The sequence below is a fragment of the Callorhinchus milii genome, unplaced genomic scaffold (assembly GCF_018977255.1).
Source record: "Callorhinchus milii isolate IMCB2004 unplaced genomic scaffold, IMCB_Cmil_1.0 Scaffold13, whole genome shotgun sequence".
NCBI classification, from domain to species: Eukaryota; Metazoa; Chordata; class Chondrichthyes; order Chimaeriformes; family Callorhinchidae; genus Callorhinchus; species Callorhinchus milii.
Window position 1 is genome coordinate 6,382,805 of NW_024704754.1, and position 21,634 is coordinate 6,404,438.

Here is a 21,634-nt window from a genome sequence, read left to right on the forward strand (position 1 = left end):
GTTGAGCCTCTGGGAATGCATCACAAGTAAAATGATGGGCTAACCGGTAATTATAGTACAATTGTTGAATTATTCCTATTGGGGAAAAAAAATCAAACGTTCATTTTTTTTACCCCAAAACAAATCTGTTAATCCCGAGCTAGATTTAGTTGGGAGCTGATATTTGAAATTAATCTATGTAATGGAATTGGTTAATAGTCAACATTTTAGTGAAGATTGGGATTTTCTAAATTCACTTAACCTGAACTGAATGCAATCTCTTACACAATTGCTGCATATTTTATAATCAAAGTCTTGAGCAATAATCTTCCACCGAGCCAGTCGTGCATAGTTGAATATGCCTTACATTGGCTTTCAGTGGAGAACAAGATTTTGGTAGGAAAGAAAGTTGCTTTATTAGACTAAAAACCATTTAAGAATAGATCACTGGGGGAAAAAATGTTTTGGAGTGAGAGACTCTCAAAGTTCAAAATATCAGGTTCTGTTACCTCAGATGTGACCATACGTGGCAATTTACTATTCATGTAGCTCTTATTACATTGAGTAGGTAGTGGTATTTTCCCTGTGCCTAGAACTGATCCTATGTCAATATGATTACTTTGTGTACATGATTAATTTCTAGACTACGGAGTTATTTGATTGTGATCGGGTGCAGTTGAAAGCAACATATTGGCCTCAATTGGGAGGGAGACATTTTTGGGGGCTCCCTCACCTGTTTATCCAGGCATCATGGCCAAGAAGTATATAGATATGGACATCAGCGCAATATCTTGTGTGACTGTTGCCCCTCTCTCTATTTTCTTTCCATCCCCCTTTCCAACTCGACACTGCACAGCTAGACAGCTTGAACGTGCCTTTTGGGGACCTGACCTCAACTAATTTGGCATTGTGTTTTGTATACTCGGACCAGGAGGCTTCCTAGCAGGTACCTACTCAACATCTCCTTCCATTTCAATCTAGCTCCTAAACAATACAGTCTGCTCTCTTTCCCTTAGCATGTTTGTTACTAATTCACATCTTACCCGTGTATCTAATGAAACTGACTGCAGGTTTTAAAGGAGTCTCCTGTGTGTCCTTTCTCAAAGGCCTTTTAGATGTCAAGATGAATTAAGTTGCCAATTCCTTTAGTTGAAGAATCAATGACTGGGGACCCGCTATATCTAATGCAAGTATATTATTACTATAGTGCACTGAAAAGGCACAATACTGCTGAACACTGTACGTTGGCCAGGATGTTTCTTTAGAAAGTTACTGAGACCATTAAATGCCAGGTGGCTGGAGGAAAACTGAACATGTGCTTTCCACCAAACTGCTCAGTCGTATCAGTGAGTAGGAGGTTAACTATAACCTCCTACACTTATGTTGTGATATTTGCTTAGGAAATTAATTAGTTTTGAAGAAGTATCTACACTATTATAATCTTTGAATTTCCCTCCAAGAAACGGTGTTCGTTCCCCCAAATTTTTCAATTTCAGAGTTTAGTTTGCAACTGGATCGAAGCTTTGGGTTTTGATCCAGAGCGTGAATTGTTGGCAATCCCTCAAAAGTTATTTATTGGTGATGGGGAGGGGGGTGGGGGTAGAGCTGCAAGGAGCAGAGGCTGACTGCCAAGACGCCATGTTTGAGGCTCAATATTGAAACAGCCTGAAGATGACGTGATAAAATCAACTTTGTGTGAATACTCAACAATTATGCCGTCCTCTTAGATTGTCACCATCCGCGTGCTGCAGGGGGGTCAAATTGCGTGGGCACCTTGCCTAAAAGTAAATGGTTCAATCAATCCAGGTGATTCCAGTGCAGTGAATCACGCATGTTGTTTATATGAATGGTTGAAAATGCTGTTCAGAATAGATGGAATTCCAGCGATGGGTAATTGGTAGATAGTTAGTGCGGTGCAAGCAGAAATTAATCGAGTTTTCCTCGCTGAAATAGGGGAAGAAACCATCATTTCAACTTGTATCTTATGAAGGGACTCATTTTCCTTCCAATATGCTATTAATTCCCTTCATTAATAGCATATTGTTTTTGCTGCAGTAACTGTACGCAACCTTCACATTTCTCCCATTTTTGAGTAAGATAGTTGCTTGCGGTTTTCTTTAAAAGTAGAGTTTTAGTTCAGATAACTTCCAATTTAACAAAAAAGAGAAAGTCTTTTGAGAAACAGTTCCTAAAGCTGGTAGGAGAGTTGTGTGCTTTTAAACTGCTTTTTAAATGTTTTTTCTTTTGCACTGTGCCTGTCTTGTTTAGATTTTGTGTCTTTTGTGACTCATAATTTTGAGTGAAGGTTCTAGTTTTAGAAAAGTTAAATGTGTGCTAGCTGTTCATTTTTCTGGAAGGTAAGGTTAAAAACTTCTCAAAATGTGGTGTCTACCCCGATTTCAAAACTGTCAACCTTTCAGTGTGGAAAGGCTTCAGTTTTCTCAAATGTGACATGGTTCCTGGTTGAGCTTTACGTGTCGATGTTTGGTTTAACCATTTAACTAAATTTGTTTAAATTTCCCTTTATTTAGAAAGGAAATAGAATATCATATTGGATCTTACTTTTCGCTTTTAAATCCAACTACGTCTGCACAGAAGTGACCATGCATTACAGAATAGGTGCTTCACTTCCCAAGGTGAAGTCATGTGCATTTTATCACACTCCAGTGTTTGTTCTTTGAAGTGTCTTAGTTTTGATCAATTTACAATTGACTTTTGTCTTACAGCAGTGAGTAGTAGAATGCCCGCAGGACCGAACGCTTCCTCCCACACTACAACTCCCCCTACACCTCAGACTCGTACCCAAACTCCAAGTCCAGTTGTTTCTCCCTCGTCAATGCTGCCTCTCTATCCTTCAGTCGAAATTGACGCGCAGGTGGGTCACTTTGTGAGTATATCATCTGTGTGTATGTTTTATGTTTATGCGGGTGGTTCGGGGGACCTTAACTCTAGAATTCTTTTTATTGATAACCTAAACGAAGACTTGTACTTCAGTGCGCTACCAAGATTGGAAAGCTGAGCAAATGGGAAGTCAGAATAAGTAATTTTTTATTTCTAAAAAAACTCTGCCATTTTAAGAGGATAGGGAGATTGAGGGTGGTGAGACTGTTCATATTCTTAAGAAGTTTTCTCATCAATAGCTCACAGCAGCTACAGTCTTTTTTTTATCTCTGTTAAGTCATCTTTTGAAGCTACTTTGACAGAATCAGGAAATGGCCTTTCTGTTGATGTGGTGCACCAGCATGTATGGCTCTTCCGCTAGACTAGAGAGATGTGAATGGAAAAATGTCAAATCATAGTGGGAAAGACAGTCGTACAAATGCAACTAACTTCACAGTGCTAGAAAAAGAACCTTGGTTTAAAGGTACAAACTTTCATAAATATTCCTAACAGGTTGTACGTAAGAATATAAAATTGTACCATATGCAGTTAGGATGTAGTGTTTATTGTTCAGCTCTCCTTTTTGTTTAGACTGAGAGTAATCACGACACTGCGCTAACGTTGGCTTGTGCTGGAGGGCATGAAGAACTTGTATCGGTGTTAATAGCACGTGGCGCTAACATTGAACACCGGGATAAAAAAGGTACACTTTCTTTCAGTTGTCCACATAACACTCGCTTATCTATTTTAATTTCTAAACAAGGTTTTTGAAGCTGTAGTTTGCATATTTTTGTGGGCCAAATCTATAGCAAATCTTCCAATACTGCAGCAATAAATGCACAGCTCACTGTAATTAGTCTAGGTAATGGATAATGTTGAAAAGCAGCGTTATGTGTGCTCTATTGTGGCTGCGATCAAAAGTTCAGTAATGTGGGAATTACCCTAACCCATTGTGATGGTTTAAGGACCAGCTCCAGTACTCACCGACTGACAAATTCAATATATGACTTTCCTTGCCTAACTGTTTTGTGTTTCTGGTTAGGTTTCACTCCGCTTATTTTGGCTGCCACTGCTGGTCACGTTGGGGTAGTGGAAATCCTGCTGGACAAAGGTGCAGACATTGAAGCGCAATCAGAACGTACCAAGGATACGCCCTTATCATTAGCTTGCTCTGGCGGAAGGCAAGAGGTGAGGGAATCTCTGCCGCAAAACAAGTTAAATACAATGAATGAAGCATGATTTTGATTGATCATATTTTGTGGAATTAAACATTTTCCTGGTTATCAAATAACCGGTTGTTTAACAACTTCTAAAAAGATGAAACATTTTAAAAAATAATCATTCAGTGACTCAATCCACGGCTGTCTGTGGGACGCTGCTGTGTGTAATTGGCTGCCGCGTTTCCGCACAAAATACAGTCAATTCACTTGAGAGTATAAACAAAACACAAAATACTGCAGATGCTGGAAATCTGAAACAAAAACAAGTTGCTGGAAACACTCAGAAGGTCAGGCAGCATCTATGGAGAAAGGAAAGTGAGTCAGCGTTTCGGATCAACAACCCTTCAGGTTCTGATAAAAGGTCGTGGACCCGGAACGTTGACTCTTTTCTTTCTTCATAAATGCTGCCTGACCTGCTGAGTGATCCCAGCGACTTCTGTTTTTGTTGCACTTGAGTGTATATTCTGTGAAGCGCTTTGAGAAGTCTCTACGACGTGATAAGGCGCAATATCAAAATCCAAGGAATATTATTATTGCCCCAGACAGTTTTATATTATCATGCTAACTGTAGGCTATTACAGGGAAGTACATTTTAAGTCAACATTTTGACTCGTTATTTCCAAATGATGCCAACTGCTTCCCAAATGCTAAGATGCAACAATTTACAGTACAGTACTTCAAATTATAGTTTCTTTTAAAAAAGTCTGAATAACATACTGTAAGGTGCTGTAATTTTAGACTTGTTTACAAACCACACTAAGTAAATCTTTCCTGTCTTAAAGAATTGTAAGTCCATTTTGCATCCCTCTCTAAATTGCTCTAATGGATATATCTTGACTCAGGTTGTGGAGTTGCTGCTGGCTCGTGGGGCAAACAAAGAGCATCGCAACGTTTCTGACTACACGCCTCTCAGCCTCGCTGCCTCTGGTGGCTATGTTAACATCATCAAGATTCTTTTGAATGCTGGAGCAGAAATTAATTCCAGGTAATGCAGTGCAGTTCATTTCCCCTCTTCTCTCCCAACTCTCTTCCTCCCCCCCCATGCTTGTTGATAGATGGGTCAATTTTGGTGTGTATAGCTGACATTCACCTTACTACTACAACAACAACAAAATTAAGTTTATAGAGCGCCTTTTCATGTCGGGAGGACGTCCCAAAGCGCTGGAACCTAAGCGTTTGTAACATAGATTGCTCTTGGTTGAAGGTACAACTGGTGTGTGTGTGTGTAGTTTGCAGACCAAGAATTCATTCATGCCTCAATGAATCAAGTTTGAGATAGGGAGTAGGGAATACGTAGAGAAGAGCCAAAGTGGTGATTAAGTGCACAAAGCAGTAGCAAGGGGGTCAGACCACACATCTTCTGAAGTGACTGTAGAGAAAGGACATGGGTATAGGAAGCAGAAGGTGTGCTTACTGGTTGAGATATTGTGGCAGACCTGCTCGGATGCAACACGCTCCTGCCCCAGAAATGCACTCTGCTTCAGTATGTTCCCAAAATGGGCTGCCTGGAAATGGCTTGTAGCATAAGCATAGGCTGTCCACTATGATTGGGAGATTCCTGCATGCCTGCCTTCCCTTCACGCCCAAGGTCATCCGTGAAGGCAAAGCAAGAAGAAAGTGAGAGAATTTCAATTCACTTTAGTCACAGTTACTCATGTTCCTCTGACCTCTACTCTTCAGGCAGCTTAGTACTACTGCAAGTATTTCCTTGATGGCTTCTCTGTGTGCACATAAAAGAATTTGTGGAGTGAAAGACGGAAGCAATTGAACATTTTGAACCAAGGTTATATGGTGGTACTGATTATGTGACATGAAGTAATTTGCATCCATTTTAAGTTTTGATTTAATTAAGTTTACCAACTGCTGCTTTTTTTCTTTCCCATCCTTCCCGGCTGGAGTTTATTTCCCTCATTGCCTGATTGTGTTTTTTTTACAGAATTATGGAACCAGAATTCTCTTTCAGGCATTCCTGTGATTTTAGTTTTGAGGCAGTGGCTGCACATGGGATCACTGAACTAAATAGTTTCACTGAAACATTGTAAACACGAGATTCCTAACGTGTTTATCCTGTTGCAGGACTGGCAGCAAACTGGGGATTTCTCCTCTGATGTTGGCTGCAATGAATGGCCATGTGGCATCAGTCAAACTGCTCCTTGATATGGGCTCTGACATCAATGCCCAGATTGAGACCAATCGAAACACCGCCCTTACTCTGGCCTGTTTCCAAGGTCGTGCGGAAGTTGTCAGCCTACTGTTGGATAGGAAGGCAAATGTTGAGCACAGAGCAAAGGTAACTTTTTAATCTCGTTTTTAATCTATGTTTTTATACTTAAGAATGTTTGAAATTAAGTTTTATTAAAATTCAATCAGCATCCAGTGTTGAATGTGTTCCTGGAAAAAGTATAACTTATTATAAGTTAGTACCATTTCTGGCCAAATTATTTCACTGTGGATTGGTGTGTGTGTTGACCAACCTTTAAAAGGTACGTACGTGTTCATAAGCCTTTTGTGAGGTATTTTCAACAGTACAAAAAGAGATGCACAATTCTGATGATCAAGGAAAACCTGCATGGATCCTGTGATATTTGTACACTGTGTAATGCTCTGGCCCCTCCTATTTGCCATTCTAATGTAGCAACGTTGAAATGGTCAATCTGTTGCTGATGATTTTAAGCGGTGATCAAGTTGAGCAGAACATGACTTGTATTCAGTACTGATGGTGAATTAGTGCTTAAAGTTATTCTAAGTTATTTATTACTTGCAGTTGTATCACTTGTAATATCTAACACATGGTGCCTGCTAACTACACATGTTTCTGTTTAGACTGGTCTGACACCCCTAATGGAAGCTGCCTCTGGAGGTTATGCAGAGGTAGGGAGGGTGCTGCTTGACAAAGGTGCTGATGTCAATGCACCACCAGTGCCTTCATCAAGGGATACAGCTTTAACCATAGCAGCAGACAAGGGTCACTACAAATTTTGTGAACTGCTGATAAACAGGTACCATTGTTAAACTTGAATGATTAATTTGTTTTTGCATTGACTAATACAAAGTTTTATTGTGGTGTTAACTGAAGACTATTTTGGATAATAATTCTGCGTCCGACCTAATTTTCTGGGTTTACAATGTTGCAGAGGGGCTCACATTGATGTTCGCAACAAGAAAGGGAACACACCCTTGTGGCTGGCAGCAAACGGTGGGCATTTTGATGTGGTCCAGCTGTTAGTTCAGGCTGGGGCTGATGTGGACGCAGCAGATAACAGGAAAATCACACCCCTGATGGCAGCTTTCCGTAAGGTAATCAGAATCGCCTTCATTAAAGATCTGTAAATTAAGCATCAAATCACTGTTTTTAATCCACTCAAATCTCTGTCCATACCATCAATGTCTGAACAGTATTTTCCTTTCAACTTTTTAAAAGCTTTATTAATACCTGTGCATTGCATTCTAAGCCCAGATGAAATTGAATGAAAGTTTCAAGATGAGAAGAATGTTTTTCTAAGTACAAAGCTGTTCAATTTGATCAGCTTTACGAACAACAGAAAGCTGTCCGATAACAGTTGGATGGGACTCTTAAACAATGTTCATGGTGCAAGTAAAGTTAGATTTAATAATGCTAGAGAGGTTTATAAAAAAGTTATTATACAACAAGAAGATTACATTTGTATAGCGCTTTTCACGTCTGGAGGACTAAAGTGTCTCAACAGCAGGTATTACTAACAGATTGTTTTATTTTCACAGGGACATGTGAAAGTGGTGCAGTACTTGGTGAAAGAGGTTAACCAATTTCCATCTGACATTGAATGTATGAGATACATAGCGACCATTACTGATAAGGTAAGCGCTTCCTGCATTGCACGAGATTTGTGTACACCGAAAAGAATACTGTCTTCATCTTTCGTGTTTTCGCACTTGTGTTTTGGTCCTGTATCTGCACCAATGTTTGCACTTATTTTTAAAATTGGAGTCCTGAGGGAGAAGAGACTAAGCATTGCCAATGACCAAAATGTACTGATTCATATATTTCTGTAAATTGTTAAATTGACCACATTTTCCTTGCCATATTAACCACATTTTCCTTGCACATCCATTTTAATGGAACATTGGCAATTGCAATTCAATTCAAAATCAGTTGACTTAAATTTGGTGACTTTAGCTTCCTGGCGATATTTATTTTATATTCTAATGTAAAACCCACATCCTCTTTTACAAAGTATTCAGTTTGGTTTGCGTTATTTATTTAGGAATAAGTGCCCCCTTTTTTCCCAATCCTATATCCACCGCGCCTCTTCTCTCCCCCCCCAAAAAAACACACATTTCATTGGAATTTCTTATTCTAGGAACTGCTCAAGAAATGTCATCAGTGCATGGAAACCATAGTCAAAGCAAAAGACCAGCAGGCTGCTGAAGCAAATAAGAACGCAAGCATCCTGCTCAAAGAGCTGGACTTAGAGAAGGTAGGAGTTCAGTCCTAATGATGGACACTTATTTTAACATTAAGCATATTGCTCGTAGAACTTCCAAAGTTAACACCAACACAACAAGTTGAAATGTCTTATCTGTCATTTGTGTTTTGCCCTGCGCTAGATTTCTGAGTTTTTTTTTAGAAGAGTGCTCGCTGGCTTTGTCTCCTTTTGTTTTGGTCAGTCTTGTTAATTTGTGAAAATGTGTGTGTTTTTTAAAGAGACTGCGTTGTTGACAATTAAGCGGTCGTCCTATCACCAAATGGTTTTACCTTTGCAGTCAAGAGAAGAAAGCAGAAAGCTTGCCCTTGCAGCAAAGAGAGAAAAGAGAAAGGAAAAGAGAAAGAAGAAGAAAGAGGAACAGAAACGGAAACAAGAGGAGGAAGAAGCCAGAGTGAAGGAGAGTTCAGAGAAACAACAAACTCCAGAAAAAGACAGATACGAAGGCATGTGAATTTGATTTGAATTTCACGTACATTGTCAAAGTTGCGGCCATGCTCGGATACTTAAAGCAATACCCCTGACGTATGTTCTGTTGTTTCCATAGTTGAGGAAGTTGTGCCTATAGAACCTCCCAGTGCAACTACAACGACCACAATTGGCATCTCAGCAACTTCCGCCACCTTCACCAGTGCTTATGGGAAAAAGAGAGCCAATGTGGTGACAACCCCAAGTACTAACAGGAAAAACAAGAAAAACAAAACAAAAGATTGTTCCCAGGGTGTGCAAATCATATTGGAGGATCAACACATGTCTATAGCACAACAGAAGGCTGATAAAAATAAAATTAATGGAGAGCCTCGGGGTGGTGGAGTTGGAGGGAACAGTGATTCGGATAACGTTGACAGTACAGACTGCAACAGTGAGTGCAGCAGTGGTGGTAAAAGCCAAGAGCTCAACCTAATCGCTGACTTCCACAACTACAATGACCAGAAATTGTACTCTTCACGAAATGACAAGTCTAATACCTCCACATCAGAGAATCTGAATCATACAAGGTTTGTCTGGCATAATGTGGCTAGCTTAAATCTATTATTGAAATATTTTTGGGGGAAGGTGGCAGTTAGAGCTTTTCTCATGTTAGTTTGTATTTTTAATCTGTGTGTGATGGATACTTGTCCTTCAGGCTGCATGATAACACCAGTGAAACGAGCTCCACTTCGCTGTCTGCAAGTCACAAATCCACTTCACTGCCGTTGTCCTCCCCAACTGGAAAGATGAATTTAACCAGCCCAAAGCGAGGTCAAAAGAGAGAAGACGGCTGGAAAGAAGTTGTAAGAAGGTAAGTCTTTCCTTTTAATGAAGTTGGGTTCATTTTATAATTTGCACTTTAATACATTTGCATTGTTAATGTTAATATCAAATCAAATGCAACCTTTTTAATATGGTTATTAATATTTCACGTAAATTGAATAACTTTCTAATCTGGCTGCTGTATTGTAGCATGGGATTTTTTTTGGAGATTTATGGATTAATTGACATTCTAAACGTTGTCATTAGTGTTTGTGAAATAAGACCTGTTGGAATCCAAAAGAATCCCATTGGCATGGCTTAAATCGTAAGATATGAGTCCTACCTTGTCCTGCCAGTTATATCATGGGTACTTGGCTTGATACCAGTAAGTCCTCTAGACAGATGAGCAGTTACCATGGCAAAATGGAGGTCATTTTATGGTTTGCTTTTGTTTGTGCAACTGCGAGCTGAACACTAGAGACAATTTTAGTGCGTTTTTCTCTTTCTCCTCCCCCCCCCCCCCTCCTTTCTCTCCCCCCATATTATAATGAGAGATTTGGGATTGTTAAAAAATAGTTTTACTAATGGTCTAAACATTTCCTATGACTATACAGCCATCCAGGAGAAAAGGCTTTTTTGTTGCTATAATGTCTTTTCAACTGCAAACCAAGTTGATTGTAAAGTATGGTTACCTTCTGGCTGCTACAGAGCATTCAGCAAGATGAAGGTTATCATGAATGCCAATTGACAGCTGCAAAAGAGGAGTGGTTAAACTCTAGCCTGGTGTATTATTTGGATGCCAATGTTTGCTATGATTCATTTATGGTGAGGCGTTGCCTCAATAATAGCTGAGTGATCAAGAAATTACTTGTCGCATAGTGACTGACATTTTATTCATTTGATGTTGTGTAATTGTGGGATCTGAAGTAGTAAGCACAGGTAAGTAGCATAATAATTGCAATAGTATTTGACAGGAGCCTTTTAAAACCTCAAAAGTTTTAAAGGCTGTTGTTACGGCTAGAATATTTGCTGCATTTTAAGAGATTGGAATCCTTGGTTATGGAAGTATACTTATTGTAAATGTTGTTTTTCCTATATGTGTAGAATTGCTTTGACCAGATCAAAGAAACTTTCGGTACCAGCGTCTGTGGTTTCAAGGATAATGGGAAGAGGGGGATGCAATATAAGTGCGATCCAAGATGTCACTGGTGCTCACATTGATGTTGACAAACAGAAAGACAAGAATGGAGAAAGAATGATAACAATCAGGTAATTCCAAGTGCCATTATTACAAGCTGTTCTCCGCTTGTTCAGCCACTTTATCCCTACCCTCCTTTCCATTCACCCCTACTGATCCCAACCCCCAACTCGGCTCCAAATCTCTGACTGTCCAGCGCTTTGGGACATCCTCCCGACATGAAAGGCTCTATACAAATGTTAATTTGTTGTTGCTGCTGCAAGCCTTGTGGTCCTGTTAGGTAGAGAGGTAATCTACAAATGGCCTCCTGTGTTAACATTTCTATATCTATCAGACTAATTGATTGTTTAAATAGTAGAACCCAATATTTAACTTGTAGGGTACACATCTTTTTTTTTCCACTTGTGAAACGCTTATATCGCCCTCTCCACAGGGGAGGTACAGAATCCACAAGACACGCAGTGCAGCTGATCAACGCACTCATTCAAGATCCTACCAAGGAACTTGAGGATTTGATTCCCAGGAATCATATCAAAAGTGTCACAGCCAACACCAGAATGGGATCCACAACTGCCACAACTACAGCCAGTACAACAACCGCTGGGAACAGGATAACTGTCTCAATGATCTCCTCATCGATAACCGCCTCGCAGTCCACAGCCTCGTCCGCATCATTACAATCCATCAACAAACCTACTAAAAACATTGTAGCAAACAACATGCGTCCTACATTTTCAGTCTCGCTTCCTTTGGCTTATTCACATCCTCAGTTGGCACACGCTTTGCTGGCGGCTCAAACCATCCAGCAGATCCGGCACCCGCGGTTACCTATGGCGCACTTCGGCGGGACCTTTACCCCATCAGCGAACACATGGGGTCCTTTCCCAGTCAGACCGGTCAGTCCTGGGAGCACCAACAGTTCACCGAAACACAGCGCAGCTCGTCTCAACAACCAGACCAGCAGCAGCATTCACCCCGAGAGTGTGAGTTCAGCTACTCTAAGTTCACCTTCTGTGGCTGTGAGCCCTTCCACCTTCACCACACAGTCCATTTGTGTCACGAGCAACCCAACTCCTTCGTCCGTTCGAAAACAGCTCTTCACCTCGGTCAACAAAACAAATCCTATGATCTCCGTGACGTCATCTGTGACCAGCAGCTGCAGCTCATTAACCACAAGCTCAACTTTACCAGTGAGCAACGAACAGCCTTCCACCCCACCACCCCCTCCGCCACCATCTGCACAACCCTCTCAGCAGCCCATGCCGTTGGCCAAGAGTGAAGCGTTCACCACACCCGCAGGCAAGGAAGAGATGGCAGCAGCCACGGAACAGCTCACAGGAAGCCAGTGCGCCCACGTCTGCCCGAGCTCTTCGGCTAATAGCAATCCCGGAGCAATGGGAATACTGCCCACTATTCTGCCACAGATTCCAGGTCGCAGTTGCTCTGATATTCGTCCTCCTTTGCCGAAGCCTTATATTTCAAATCCGGATCACGGATTAGTGGCCCCAAGTAGCTTAGCATCAACTCGTCCTGTTACCATGTCAGCTGCCCCCAACATTCAGACCAACAACACGTTACCTCAGTTAGCTGCGGCCTCTCCGGTATCTCACAGAATACAACCTGGTGCTCCTTTCTATCCCTTGGTTCAGCAAGAGCCACAGTCTGTATTTGTCCCAAACCCAGTTCCCATGGCGTCTGCCCAAGATCCTATGAAGCAACACGGCATACCATCTCCTATGCAGTTGTCGTCTGCACTTGGCATGCTGAATGTTTCTCAGATGCACGCCAATCCAGGAAGCAAATCCTTGCCTCCAAATTTCGGATCCACAGCTCTCTTTAGCCCTTTCAACAGTTTCTTCGACAACACCCAGGTCTCAGCAAACCACGTTTGGGGAAGTTGCCCTCTACCATCGCGGCCACCACAAGATCCAACGTACACCGGTCACTCTAACTACATTGGCAATTCTGTACTTGGACAATTAGATGGTGTACTTCCTCATGATAATTCCAAGGCTCCTGGCTTCAGGCCACCTTCCCAGAGGGTGACTTCGAGCCCCACAGGTAAGATGGACAATGATGTTCAGCAGATGCAAGTTTGTTGAAGTTGATTTTCAATTTATGCTTATGGATTTGGAAGGCATTAGACACTAATTTGTTTCAGAAACCACATCTCTGCGGCTTCTCAGCACTTCACCACTGTTTGGGGCTAGAACATTGTCAGATATATATTTTTTTCCTTTTCCTGAGGTGAGGCTTCACCTTTTCCTGAGGTGAGGTGGCCTGACTGTAAAACTCCAACTGTGACGGACAGACTTGAGTTGCAGTGCCTGGGACTTCAAAACTCTAAACCTGCAATATTCAGTCTAAGAGGCAAGCAATATATTGCTTGACATCAGTAGCCTGTGTGCGTGGTTTTTAGTTGCAGAATACAGGATTTTAAGTTACAGAAATTATCTGGGGTGTAAAGTTTTCAATCCCTTCTTTATTTCCCATCCTCCTGTCACATTGTTTTTTACATTGTTGGACGTGATGTAGTGTTCTCTGTGAACACTTAGCATCACCTCAATAATGTAACATTACCTTCATTCCTTTACACTCATCAAACACAGTTTATTTTGTTAACGTGTGCTCCTCCAATGTTTCATTGGTCATCTTCCTGCATCAAAAGAAGAGACAGGCCACCTCATAACGTACATGGCTTGTGGTTCGTGGCTTGTTTCAGTGCTAGAAAAGCTGGAAATAACAAAATGCTTACTCCACCATTGACACCAACTTACAGCTTCCTATAGGTTAGACATCAATCATACCCACTCCATTGATTATTTCCGTTATAAGGCAAACAAGTAATATAAAATAACCAGAGCGTTGTTAAGTGCTGAATTTTCCCTGTGACAATGATGCCCCAACAGTCCCAGACCATTTAATATTAACCTTTAAAAATTACCTTTCAATTTGGCCATTTTTAGTTCACTAAAAAAATGCATGTCCGTGCTTAAACACTGACCCGTCGAAGGATTTCCACGATTCTCTTTCCGAACATCTTTTGAATTAAAATCTTGCACTTGCAGTTTAAAATATCATCCCTTTATTAAAGAGAAATGTGCAGTTGTAGATAAGTCACTTTTTTATGATGTGCATTTCTCAGATATTCCGTTACATGTACTTTTTAAAAAATGTTTTTGAAGGAATGTCTGCTATGGACCCATCAGCCAATGCCATTTCCTCTGCCACCCCAATGACGAGTTATGCTCCAGGCATGGCTGGATGTCAGGCGTATCTACAAGGACCCGCTCCTGTAGGAATGCCTGCTCCTAGCTTCAGCAGACAACATTTTTCCCCACACCCTTGGAGTTCCACAACTGCTCCAGCTACATGTATGTACAAGCCATTCCTTTCTGTGTTTTAATAGCCTATTGGAGGTTGCCTTTTTTTGGGGTGGGTCTGTGCTTATTAATCTCGGATCCACTACATAATTTTGCTCCATGCGTTCATCAAAAGCGTTCAATAAGTCCAGGCCTCAACGCACACTTTGGGCTCCCCCCAAGCCTTGACTCTTGCCAACTTGCGCCTAATACTTTCCGGAATTAGGTAAGCAGGATGCGTCCCTCCAGGGAGAGAGAGCGCATTCCATTCCAACAATCTATCTCTGAAATTTCCATGTGTAGGTGGAGTGTATGGAATTCTCAGTATGGATACTCTTAAGCATGATGATGGGTTTCCTCATGTGTCAGACACCCAGCTGCCCCCCCAAAAAGGCCTCAAAACATGGCGAAAACTGTTGCAATACCTGATGTTATAAAATGCAGTTGAAACGGTTATTGCAATGACTTTCTCAGCTCTGAGAACTCGGCTGGTTCTTTTGGTGAATTCATATACTCTGCCAAAGACACCTAATAGAAGGCAATTGTACGTCCTGTGAAATGAATGTATGTCAGAGTGAGTGTTGGGCATGTTTCCACTGGTCAGAAGTGTGGTTATTAGCAGTGAAGAACCAACGCAATAGCCAATTTTACTCAATTATCACTTAACCTTTCACCACTTCCTGAAAAGCCTATCAGCGTCCAATGAAAATACTCTGAGCTTCTTTCATAAGCATGTTAGATCTGTAAAATAATTGTCCAAACCTTGTAGTGATCCTAATAATGTTGAAATAACGACTAGATTTTTGCGACTTTCCCTTTATTTGGACACTAGCAATATAGGTGCAGTTGGAGCTAATAGCCAGTCTATTTACCCACTTAGAAATTATGCATTTAAATAGCTCGGACCAGTTCACTCCCGCACTGACTCTCTGTACACCCTGTTTGTGCATTCGTAAGATGCAATGTGTAAACAACTGTTTTGGAATTTTACCAGTGATTTTTCTCTCATCCTCTAGGTTCCTCTGAAATGGGGCCCGTTTCTGTTTAGTATATGTGACAGAACATTATGCTCTATCTCTCACCTCAAAGTAAAACGCTTTATCGGTTGACATTAAACGTACCTTTGATTCCTTTAGAATCTTAAGAGGGGGAAATTATTTTTGTTTTGTATCTACCCTTAGGCAGAGTTAGAATAGGTGTGTGTGACTTTTTCCCCCGTCCAAAAAGTACGCTTGTTTCAAGGTTTGAATGGGTGGAACTTCATAAATATAATTCCCTGAGAATGCTAAATAAATAGCTGTTTTAACAATTGTCGAAACCCGAAACATCTTATTTTTATCAACCAGATAGGGCTTTAACTAGCTCTGAGAGTACTTTCCAAGATTCTTGAGACTGATTTTTTAATTAAGCCTGCAATTATCATATCACCTCTGCAGGTGGGAGGCGAAGGATGTGTCGGTATCTTAATATAGCAGTATAGTTTTAGTAAGAATGTGTGGGAGGGGAGAGGTAAAAGCCCAATCTGAAGAAATGTACCTGATTACCATCATGTACCAAATATGGTCATCGTATAGATGTTTTTTCTTTTTAACATATTGGTAATCAATATCAAGCCCCGATGGGTTGTGTACATGGCGTGCCAAGTGCCACTTTACACCCCAAGCTCTGTGATTGGCTAGAATTTTTGAAGAACAGCTGTGCAGACCAGCCACAAAGACAGAAATACCCGATCGTTCCATCTTATTCCTTGATCCATTTAGTTTCACCCCGCACCCCAATCATCTTTTCAGAGAGAACAAATCTGGAGCACTGTAGTTAAAATATTGTGCAGTTCGGACCAATTCTGTGCTTTGCTTGACCAGTTGTGCCATAGAGCTTACTCGGTTTCCTTTTGAATTGCAATTTCCCTGCAGGCGAGTCCCCCGTTCCTTCAGTTTCTTCTGGAGCTTCTTCGCCCTTGTCCGCCTCTTCCGCACCTTCTTCTTTGGGCCAATCAAAAGCCAACAGCGCAAACCAGGATCGGAAGGTACCACCACCTATTGGAACCGAGCGGTCAGCCCGTATCCGACAGACTGGCTCCATGGCTCCACTCTCCACCATGATGGGCAGTAACCTGACAACTCCTGTGGGACAAGGAGGCATATGGTCTTTTGGAGTGAGCAATAATTCAGGTAAATACTTAATAAGTTTGTTTCTTTTTATTGAGAAATGTGAGGTGGGTCAGCAACAACAAATTACATTTGTCTAGCATGTTTCATGTCGGACAGATATCCTGAGGCGCTGGACAGTTAGGGATTTCGACCACAAGATAAACAGTCAATTAAATTTACAATATATTCTGTGAAGTTCTTTGAGATGTCTTGGAAGACGTGAAACAGCGCTATATCAAATACAGGTATTATTTAGACCTGAGCAAGGGTTGGCATCAGCAGGTGTGGAGGGCAGAGTGTATAGGGGTAGGAGGGTGGCCGAAGGCACGATTGCAGAGGAGGGTCTTAAGACATGCCTTGAAGGGGGCAAGGATAGCATAACTACTTAATGTAAAATTGTTTTATATCAGGAGGCTATCTTGAAACGCGTAGCAGAATTTACTGATCAGTATAGTGACTAGGTGTTTTGACAGCGAACGTGGCAGCCAATTTGTACGCAGCAATGTATCACAAACAGCCAATTTTATACTCAAGATTGTTGAGCAGGACAGGTGGATGTTTTTAAGACAGTTTTGTTTTAGGGGAGAGACTTGTTGTATTCTTGCTAATGGAAGGATTTGTTTTCATTCAGATGGTATATCCGGCTGGTCCCAAGGTGTGATGGGAAGTCATTTGATGCATCAATCTATGTCGGATCCAGCTTCCTATTCACAGCATCAACCGATGGAAAGAGATGATACTGGAATAGTGGCTCCATCAAACACATTCCATCAACCTGTGCCAAGCAACTTCATGGATTATAACAAGGTGAGTAAAAAAAAATAAAAGGACAAATGTTGGGAGCAATGTATTTTTAGAAAATAACGCCAGCTGTTTAAGGTAACTATAATAATATTAACTGCAATAAACTCAAGATAAACAACCAAAAAATAAAAATCTATTAATATACAGTATTTATATTTATATTATTTATAAAAAATATTTTTAAAAAGTTGTTTTAGGTAACTGCAATAATAATAATAATTTATATTATCCTAAGTTTATTGCAGTTAATAACTCGAGGTAAACCTGTTGTAACTTTTTATTGAGAAACTTTGGTGCCACTTTGCAGAGCACTACACAGTTTGGCAGCGTCTGTTTCCATGAATCGGTGACTGTGGCATTGGAATATTTGCAAATGTCTGCAGTACAATTGCTGTTGACACATGTTCAGTTTAATATATATTGTGCCATCGTGTGGCAAAAAGGTGTATTGCCCTTTTAACCCATTAAGCAGCTGACTGGTTTGTGGGCCACCTGTTTCAGTAGCATTTCAGCTTTATAACTTAGATGTTCACAAAAAACACCAGAGCTGCTCAATTCTATAACATCTACGGATAGATTAGATTTGCATTAGTGGTGGAAAAATTTTAAAGGTTCCGTTTTCCTCGTCCATTTAGCCTCTGTGTACAAATGAACGATAATCATCCCATAAGAGTCAAATTGTTGAGATATTGGTGCTCGAGTGGGGCTTAAAGAAAAAAGGCCTTAAAATCCTCAGATGATATTTATAAAGGAATCTTGGGATGTTTTTTCGTTAGCAGGGTTTGCCGCTTTCCATGTATGGAAACGCCATGATTCCTCCTCACCCCCAGTTGGCTGATGGCCCGGGAGCCCCTCTTTTTAACGGACTTCATGCGGCAGACCCTGCATGGAACCCGATGATCAAGGTCGTCACAAACTCCGAGAACACTGACTCTCAGCAGGTGAGTACCAAATCACAAACGGTGTGGATTTAAAATTATAAACACATTCATGTGCCAAAGTGCATTTTTGTTAAGTAAGGATATCAAGGCTTATTGGGCAAAGGTGGTCATTTGTATTTGAAGTACAGATCAGCCATGATCTAATAGAATGGTGAAACTGGCTCGAGGGGCTGAATGGCCTAGTCCTGTTCCTGTGTTTTATGTGAATCAGTTAAATGAAGTATTGGTGTGCTCATAAATGTCTCCAGTCCCTACTGGTGGCAATGTAGCTGAACGTGTAAGTTTTCATTCACTTTTTCAGGTGTGGCCGGGAACTTGGGCACCGCATATTGGCAACGTACATCTGAACCATGTCAACTAGAGGAAGACACAGGCATGCCCACCGATTCCTGACCTGGATCTTTCTGAGATTGAAACTAGATTGATCCAAAAAGAAGTGGACAGGACAAAACTTTTCTGATGTGCCTAACTGAAATTCTGTGTGGGCTGTTACGCATGAACTTAATTGATTTACCACTGTCTATGAACAAAGTGATCGCCTGCATAGCAGGTTCAGTTCTCTGGTTAGTTTAGCCATTTTGACTTAAGACTTGGGACAAACTATTCTTGTGCTGCTGGCTAAACAGTACTGTAAACTGCTTGTATGCAGCCGAGGACTAGATAATTATGTGAATTAATCCAGATGTTTTAGAGTGGTAAATACATGTATAATTGTTTACATACTAAAAAGGGTTAAAACGAGAGTAAATTTCATGTCGTATAGTGGCTCTACTTTACGTAGCCTGTATTAATGTGAAATATTTACCTTAATATTCAATAAAAATGAACAGTACCTCATTTTTAGTGTTTTTATTGCTTGTGGTTAATTGTTTGGGTTGCTCAGGGTGTGCCTTGTATTTTGGGACATAATAATTATCCTTGCATTTAATATAGCACCTTATCACGTTGTTGAGTCTCAAAGCAGTTTACAGAATATACTGTAAAGTGTCTTGACTGTATTTTGTGGGTGGAACACTGCAGCCAATTGCGAATAGCAAAGACTCGTGGATTGAGTGACCAAATCATTATTTGTTTTTTGGAGGGATTATTACTCCCTAGAAAGTGATCCGCCAATCGACCAACAACTGGGTTCCTATTTTCATAAGCTGCATTTACTGATGAATATTGGGTGCACTGGAAACATTTTGGTCAGGGATATCTTTTGCTAAGAGCTGCGAATGCCTCAGTTTAATTTTTTTACCCACGGTAGTCAGTTTTTCTGTGTATTTTGTTTTTGGCAGTTGCTGCAGCATCTGACTCAGGATTAACCTTTTCCCGCTGATTTTAACGAATCCTATCATTTTACACAAGAAGTTGTAGAATCATATCACTCTGGGCAGATATGCAGGCATATCTCCACCCCCCATAGTTAAAATGTAACATCTGAAAGCCTGCACGCTCAAAGGTTCTTAACGTAGCCAGGTTGTGTGGTTACATCTTAATAATAATTCTTGCATTTGATATAGCGCCTTATCACGTCTTTCAGATGTCTCAAAGTGCTTCACAGGATATACTGTGTACTTTGTGGATGAAACGCAGCAGCCATTTGTGCACAGTGTACCACAAACAGTCATGGGTGGAGTCCTGTAGCTCAGTGGTTAGAGCACTCGCTTTTCAATTCCAGGCAGGGCGAAACCTTGGGCAAGTTTCCTTACTCCATACGCCTAATAATAATCCCTCCAAAACCAAAAATAATAATAAATTGGTCATTTTCAATCTACGACTGTTTGTGGGACATTGCTGTGTGCAATTGGCTGCCGTGTTCGCCCACAAATTTAGTCAATTCACTTTACAGTATATTCTGTGAAGCGCTTTGGGACGTCTAGAAGACGTGAAAAGTGCTATATCAAATGCAAGGATTATTATTATGGAATAAGTGACTTTTTTCACAAGAGTAAGACTTAAATATTCCCAACATTTGCTGCTGAAGTCTTTACATATTTGCAACTATTGAACTGGTTTCTAACAGGTGCTGGTATTCAATTTTCCTGCAGAAATTTGAGTATATTAATTGAATAAAATTTGGTGCTAAAAGCTTCACATTCAGGATATAGATAGAATATTGAAATACATTCATGTGAACTCATTGGAAGTAGAAATTGGGACTGATCAACCGATCAGAATTCTGTTTTTTTTTTTCGTATCAGTTGATTCAGGTGAGATATTCGCTGGTAAATTGGATGTTTTTAAAACCGTTAAAATTTTTGGAATTGTAAATGAAATTGCCAATATCTAGTTTCTCCCACAAGACCGTGACACTTTGGTTATAAAGCTGTTACAAAAGTGCAAAAAGAGACTCCAGAGTAAGTACTCTTCCAGTCCCTTCATCCGTTCCCAACGCACGAAGGTGAGGCAGTCGAAGACATGGTTGACCTTGAAACCTGAATTGGCTTGAGAGTAACCATTAGCAAAGCATGCACAAAACACACTGAAAAATATAACTTGTGGGAAATGAAAATGTCACGGTACATTGTCATCAATATTGAAGAACTTTGTTCATCAATGCACGCTTCATCTCAAAGGAATAAGCTTCAGTGCTGACCAGAGGACTTGGGAGAGGTTTGATATTTCTCAATGATGGCAGATACATTATCAAGTTAACACACTTGACTTCCAACACAATTATATTTGGCCCCGTTCTAAACAATGGATAGCACCAGGAACGCCATAACTGCACTGGAGACCTTCAACGCAATCCCTTGGGATACAAGTGAAACTGGTAGGTTGAAGCTGCTTTCTGGTACTTCACCTCATTATAAACTCTGGTGCGCCACATTTGATTCAACTTTTTATTCCAGAGTAGGAATTATGATGAGGCCTTATAAACAAATGGTTCACATTTCCAGATCTCCAGCTGGAAAATAACCTCGACATGCACTTCTCCGTGCCTACTGCAAACACACTTGTGTACTGACTGGTTGACCAATCTCAATTCAAAAGACTTGGAAAACTTCACACATTGTTATTAAAATCCAAAGGGATTCTGTGCATGTGATCGCCGGGAAGCTAGGAATTTGGAGACCACGCCACCAGACCCACGTTCATTTTGCAGTATGCTTTGATAATTGATATTTCATTTTGCGAGCTGCTTTGCTTTTAACAAAAGCTTTTTTTTAAAAAACACAGGTGGGGGGAGGGGTTGACTTTTGGCTCCCAGGAACCTAACATAGCTGCTGGGAACATTAGGGAACCTCGCATGTTTATCCACATGGCAGAAGTAAGAACTGTGCCTGAATTCTTCTTGCTTCCCTCCCAATTCCACCAGTTCACAGGAAGCTAATTGTAGGGCTTTTACCATCACCCAGGCAGAAATTAGTTCTTTTGCAGGGAGTGTCAGCTTAGACTATGTGATTCCACGTCCCAAC

The 21,634-nt window shown here is 40.8% G+C and overlaps 1 protein-coding gene across 12 annotated transcripts in view; it reads left to right on the plus strand.

The window, feature by feature from the left end:
* ankhd1 (ankyrin repeat and KH domain containing 1) overlaps positions 1–19,067 on the plus strand; it is a 76,439-nt gene extending 57,372 nt beyond the window's left edge. For 3 of the 12 annotated variants that reach the window (XM_042340027.1, XM_042340035.1, XM_042340033.1), the window contains 19 exons: positions 2,706–2,866; positions 3,451–3,562; positions 3,902–4,047; positions 4,922–5,064; positions 6,156–6,369; positions 6,903–7,078; positions 7,214–7,376; positions 7,821–7,916; positions 8,420–8,536; positions 8,823–8,988; positions 9,090–9,540; positions 9,669–9,824; positions 10,874–11,044; positions 11,407–13,034; positions 14,159–14,347; positions 16,249–16,506; positions 17,117–17,292; positions 18,066–18,230; positions 18,532–19,067. In XM_042340027.1, coding sequence (XP_042195961.1) covers positions 2,706–2,866; positions 3,451–3,562; positions 3,902–4,047; positions 4,922–5,064; positions 6,156–6,369; positions 6,903–7,078; positions 7,214–7,376; positions 7,821–7,916; positions 8,420–8,536; positions 8,823–8,988; positions 9,090–9,540; positions 9,669–9,824; positions 10,874–11,044; positions 11,407–13,034; positions 14,159–14,347; positions 16,249–16,506; positions 17,117–17,292; positions 18,066–18,230; positions 18,532–18,591 — 4,748 coding nt within the window. In that variant the 3' untranslated portion in view covers positions 18,592–19,067. The remainder of the gene's footprint in view (positions 1–2,705; positions 2,867–3,450; positions 3,563–3,901; positions 4,048–4,921; positions 5,065–6,155; positions 6,370–6,902; positions 7,079–7,213; positions 7,377–7,820; positions 7,917–8,419; positions 8,537–8,822; positions 8,989–9,089; positions 9,541–9,668; positions 9,825–10,873; positions 11,045–11,406; positions 13,035–14,158; positions 14,348–16,248; positions 16,507–17,116; positions 17,293–18,065; positions 18,231–18,531) is intronic. The other 9 variants (XM_042340030.1, XM_042340037.1, XM_042340029.1 and 6 more) reach the window with 7 other exon arrangements.
* Positions 19,068–21,634: the final 2,567 nt, after the last annotated feature.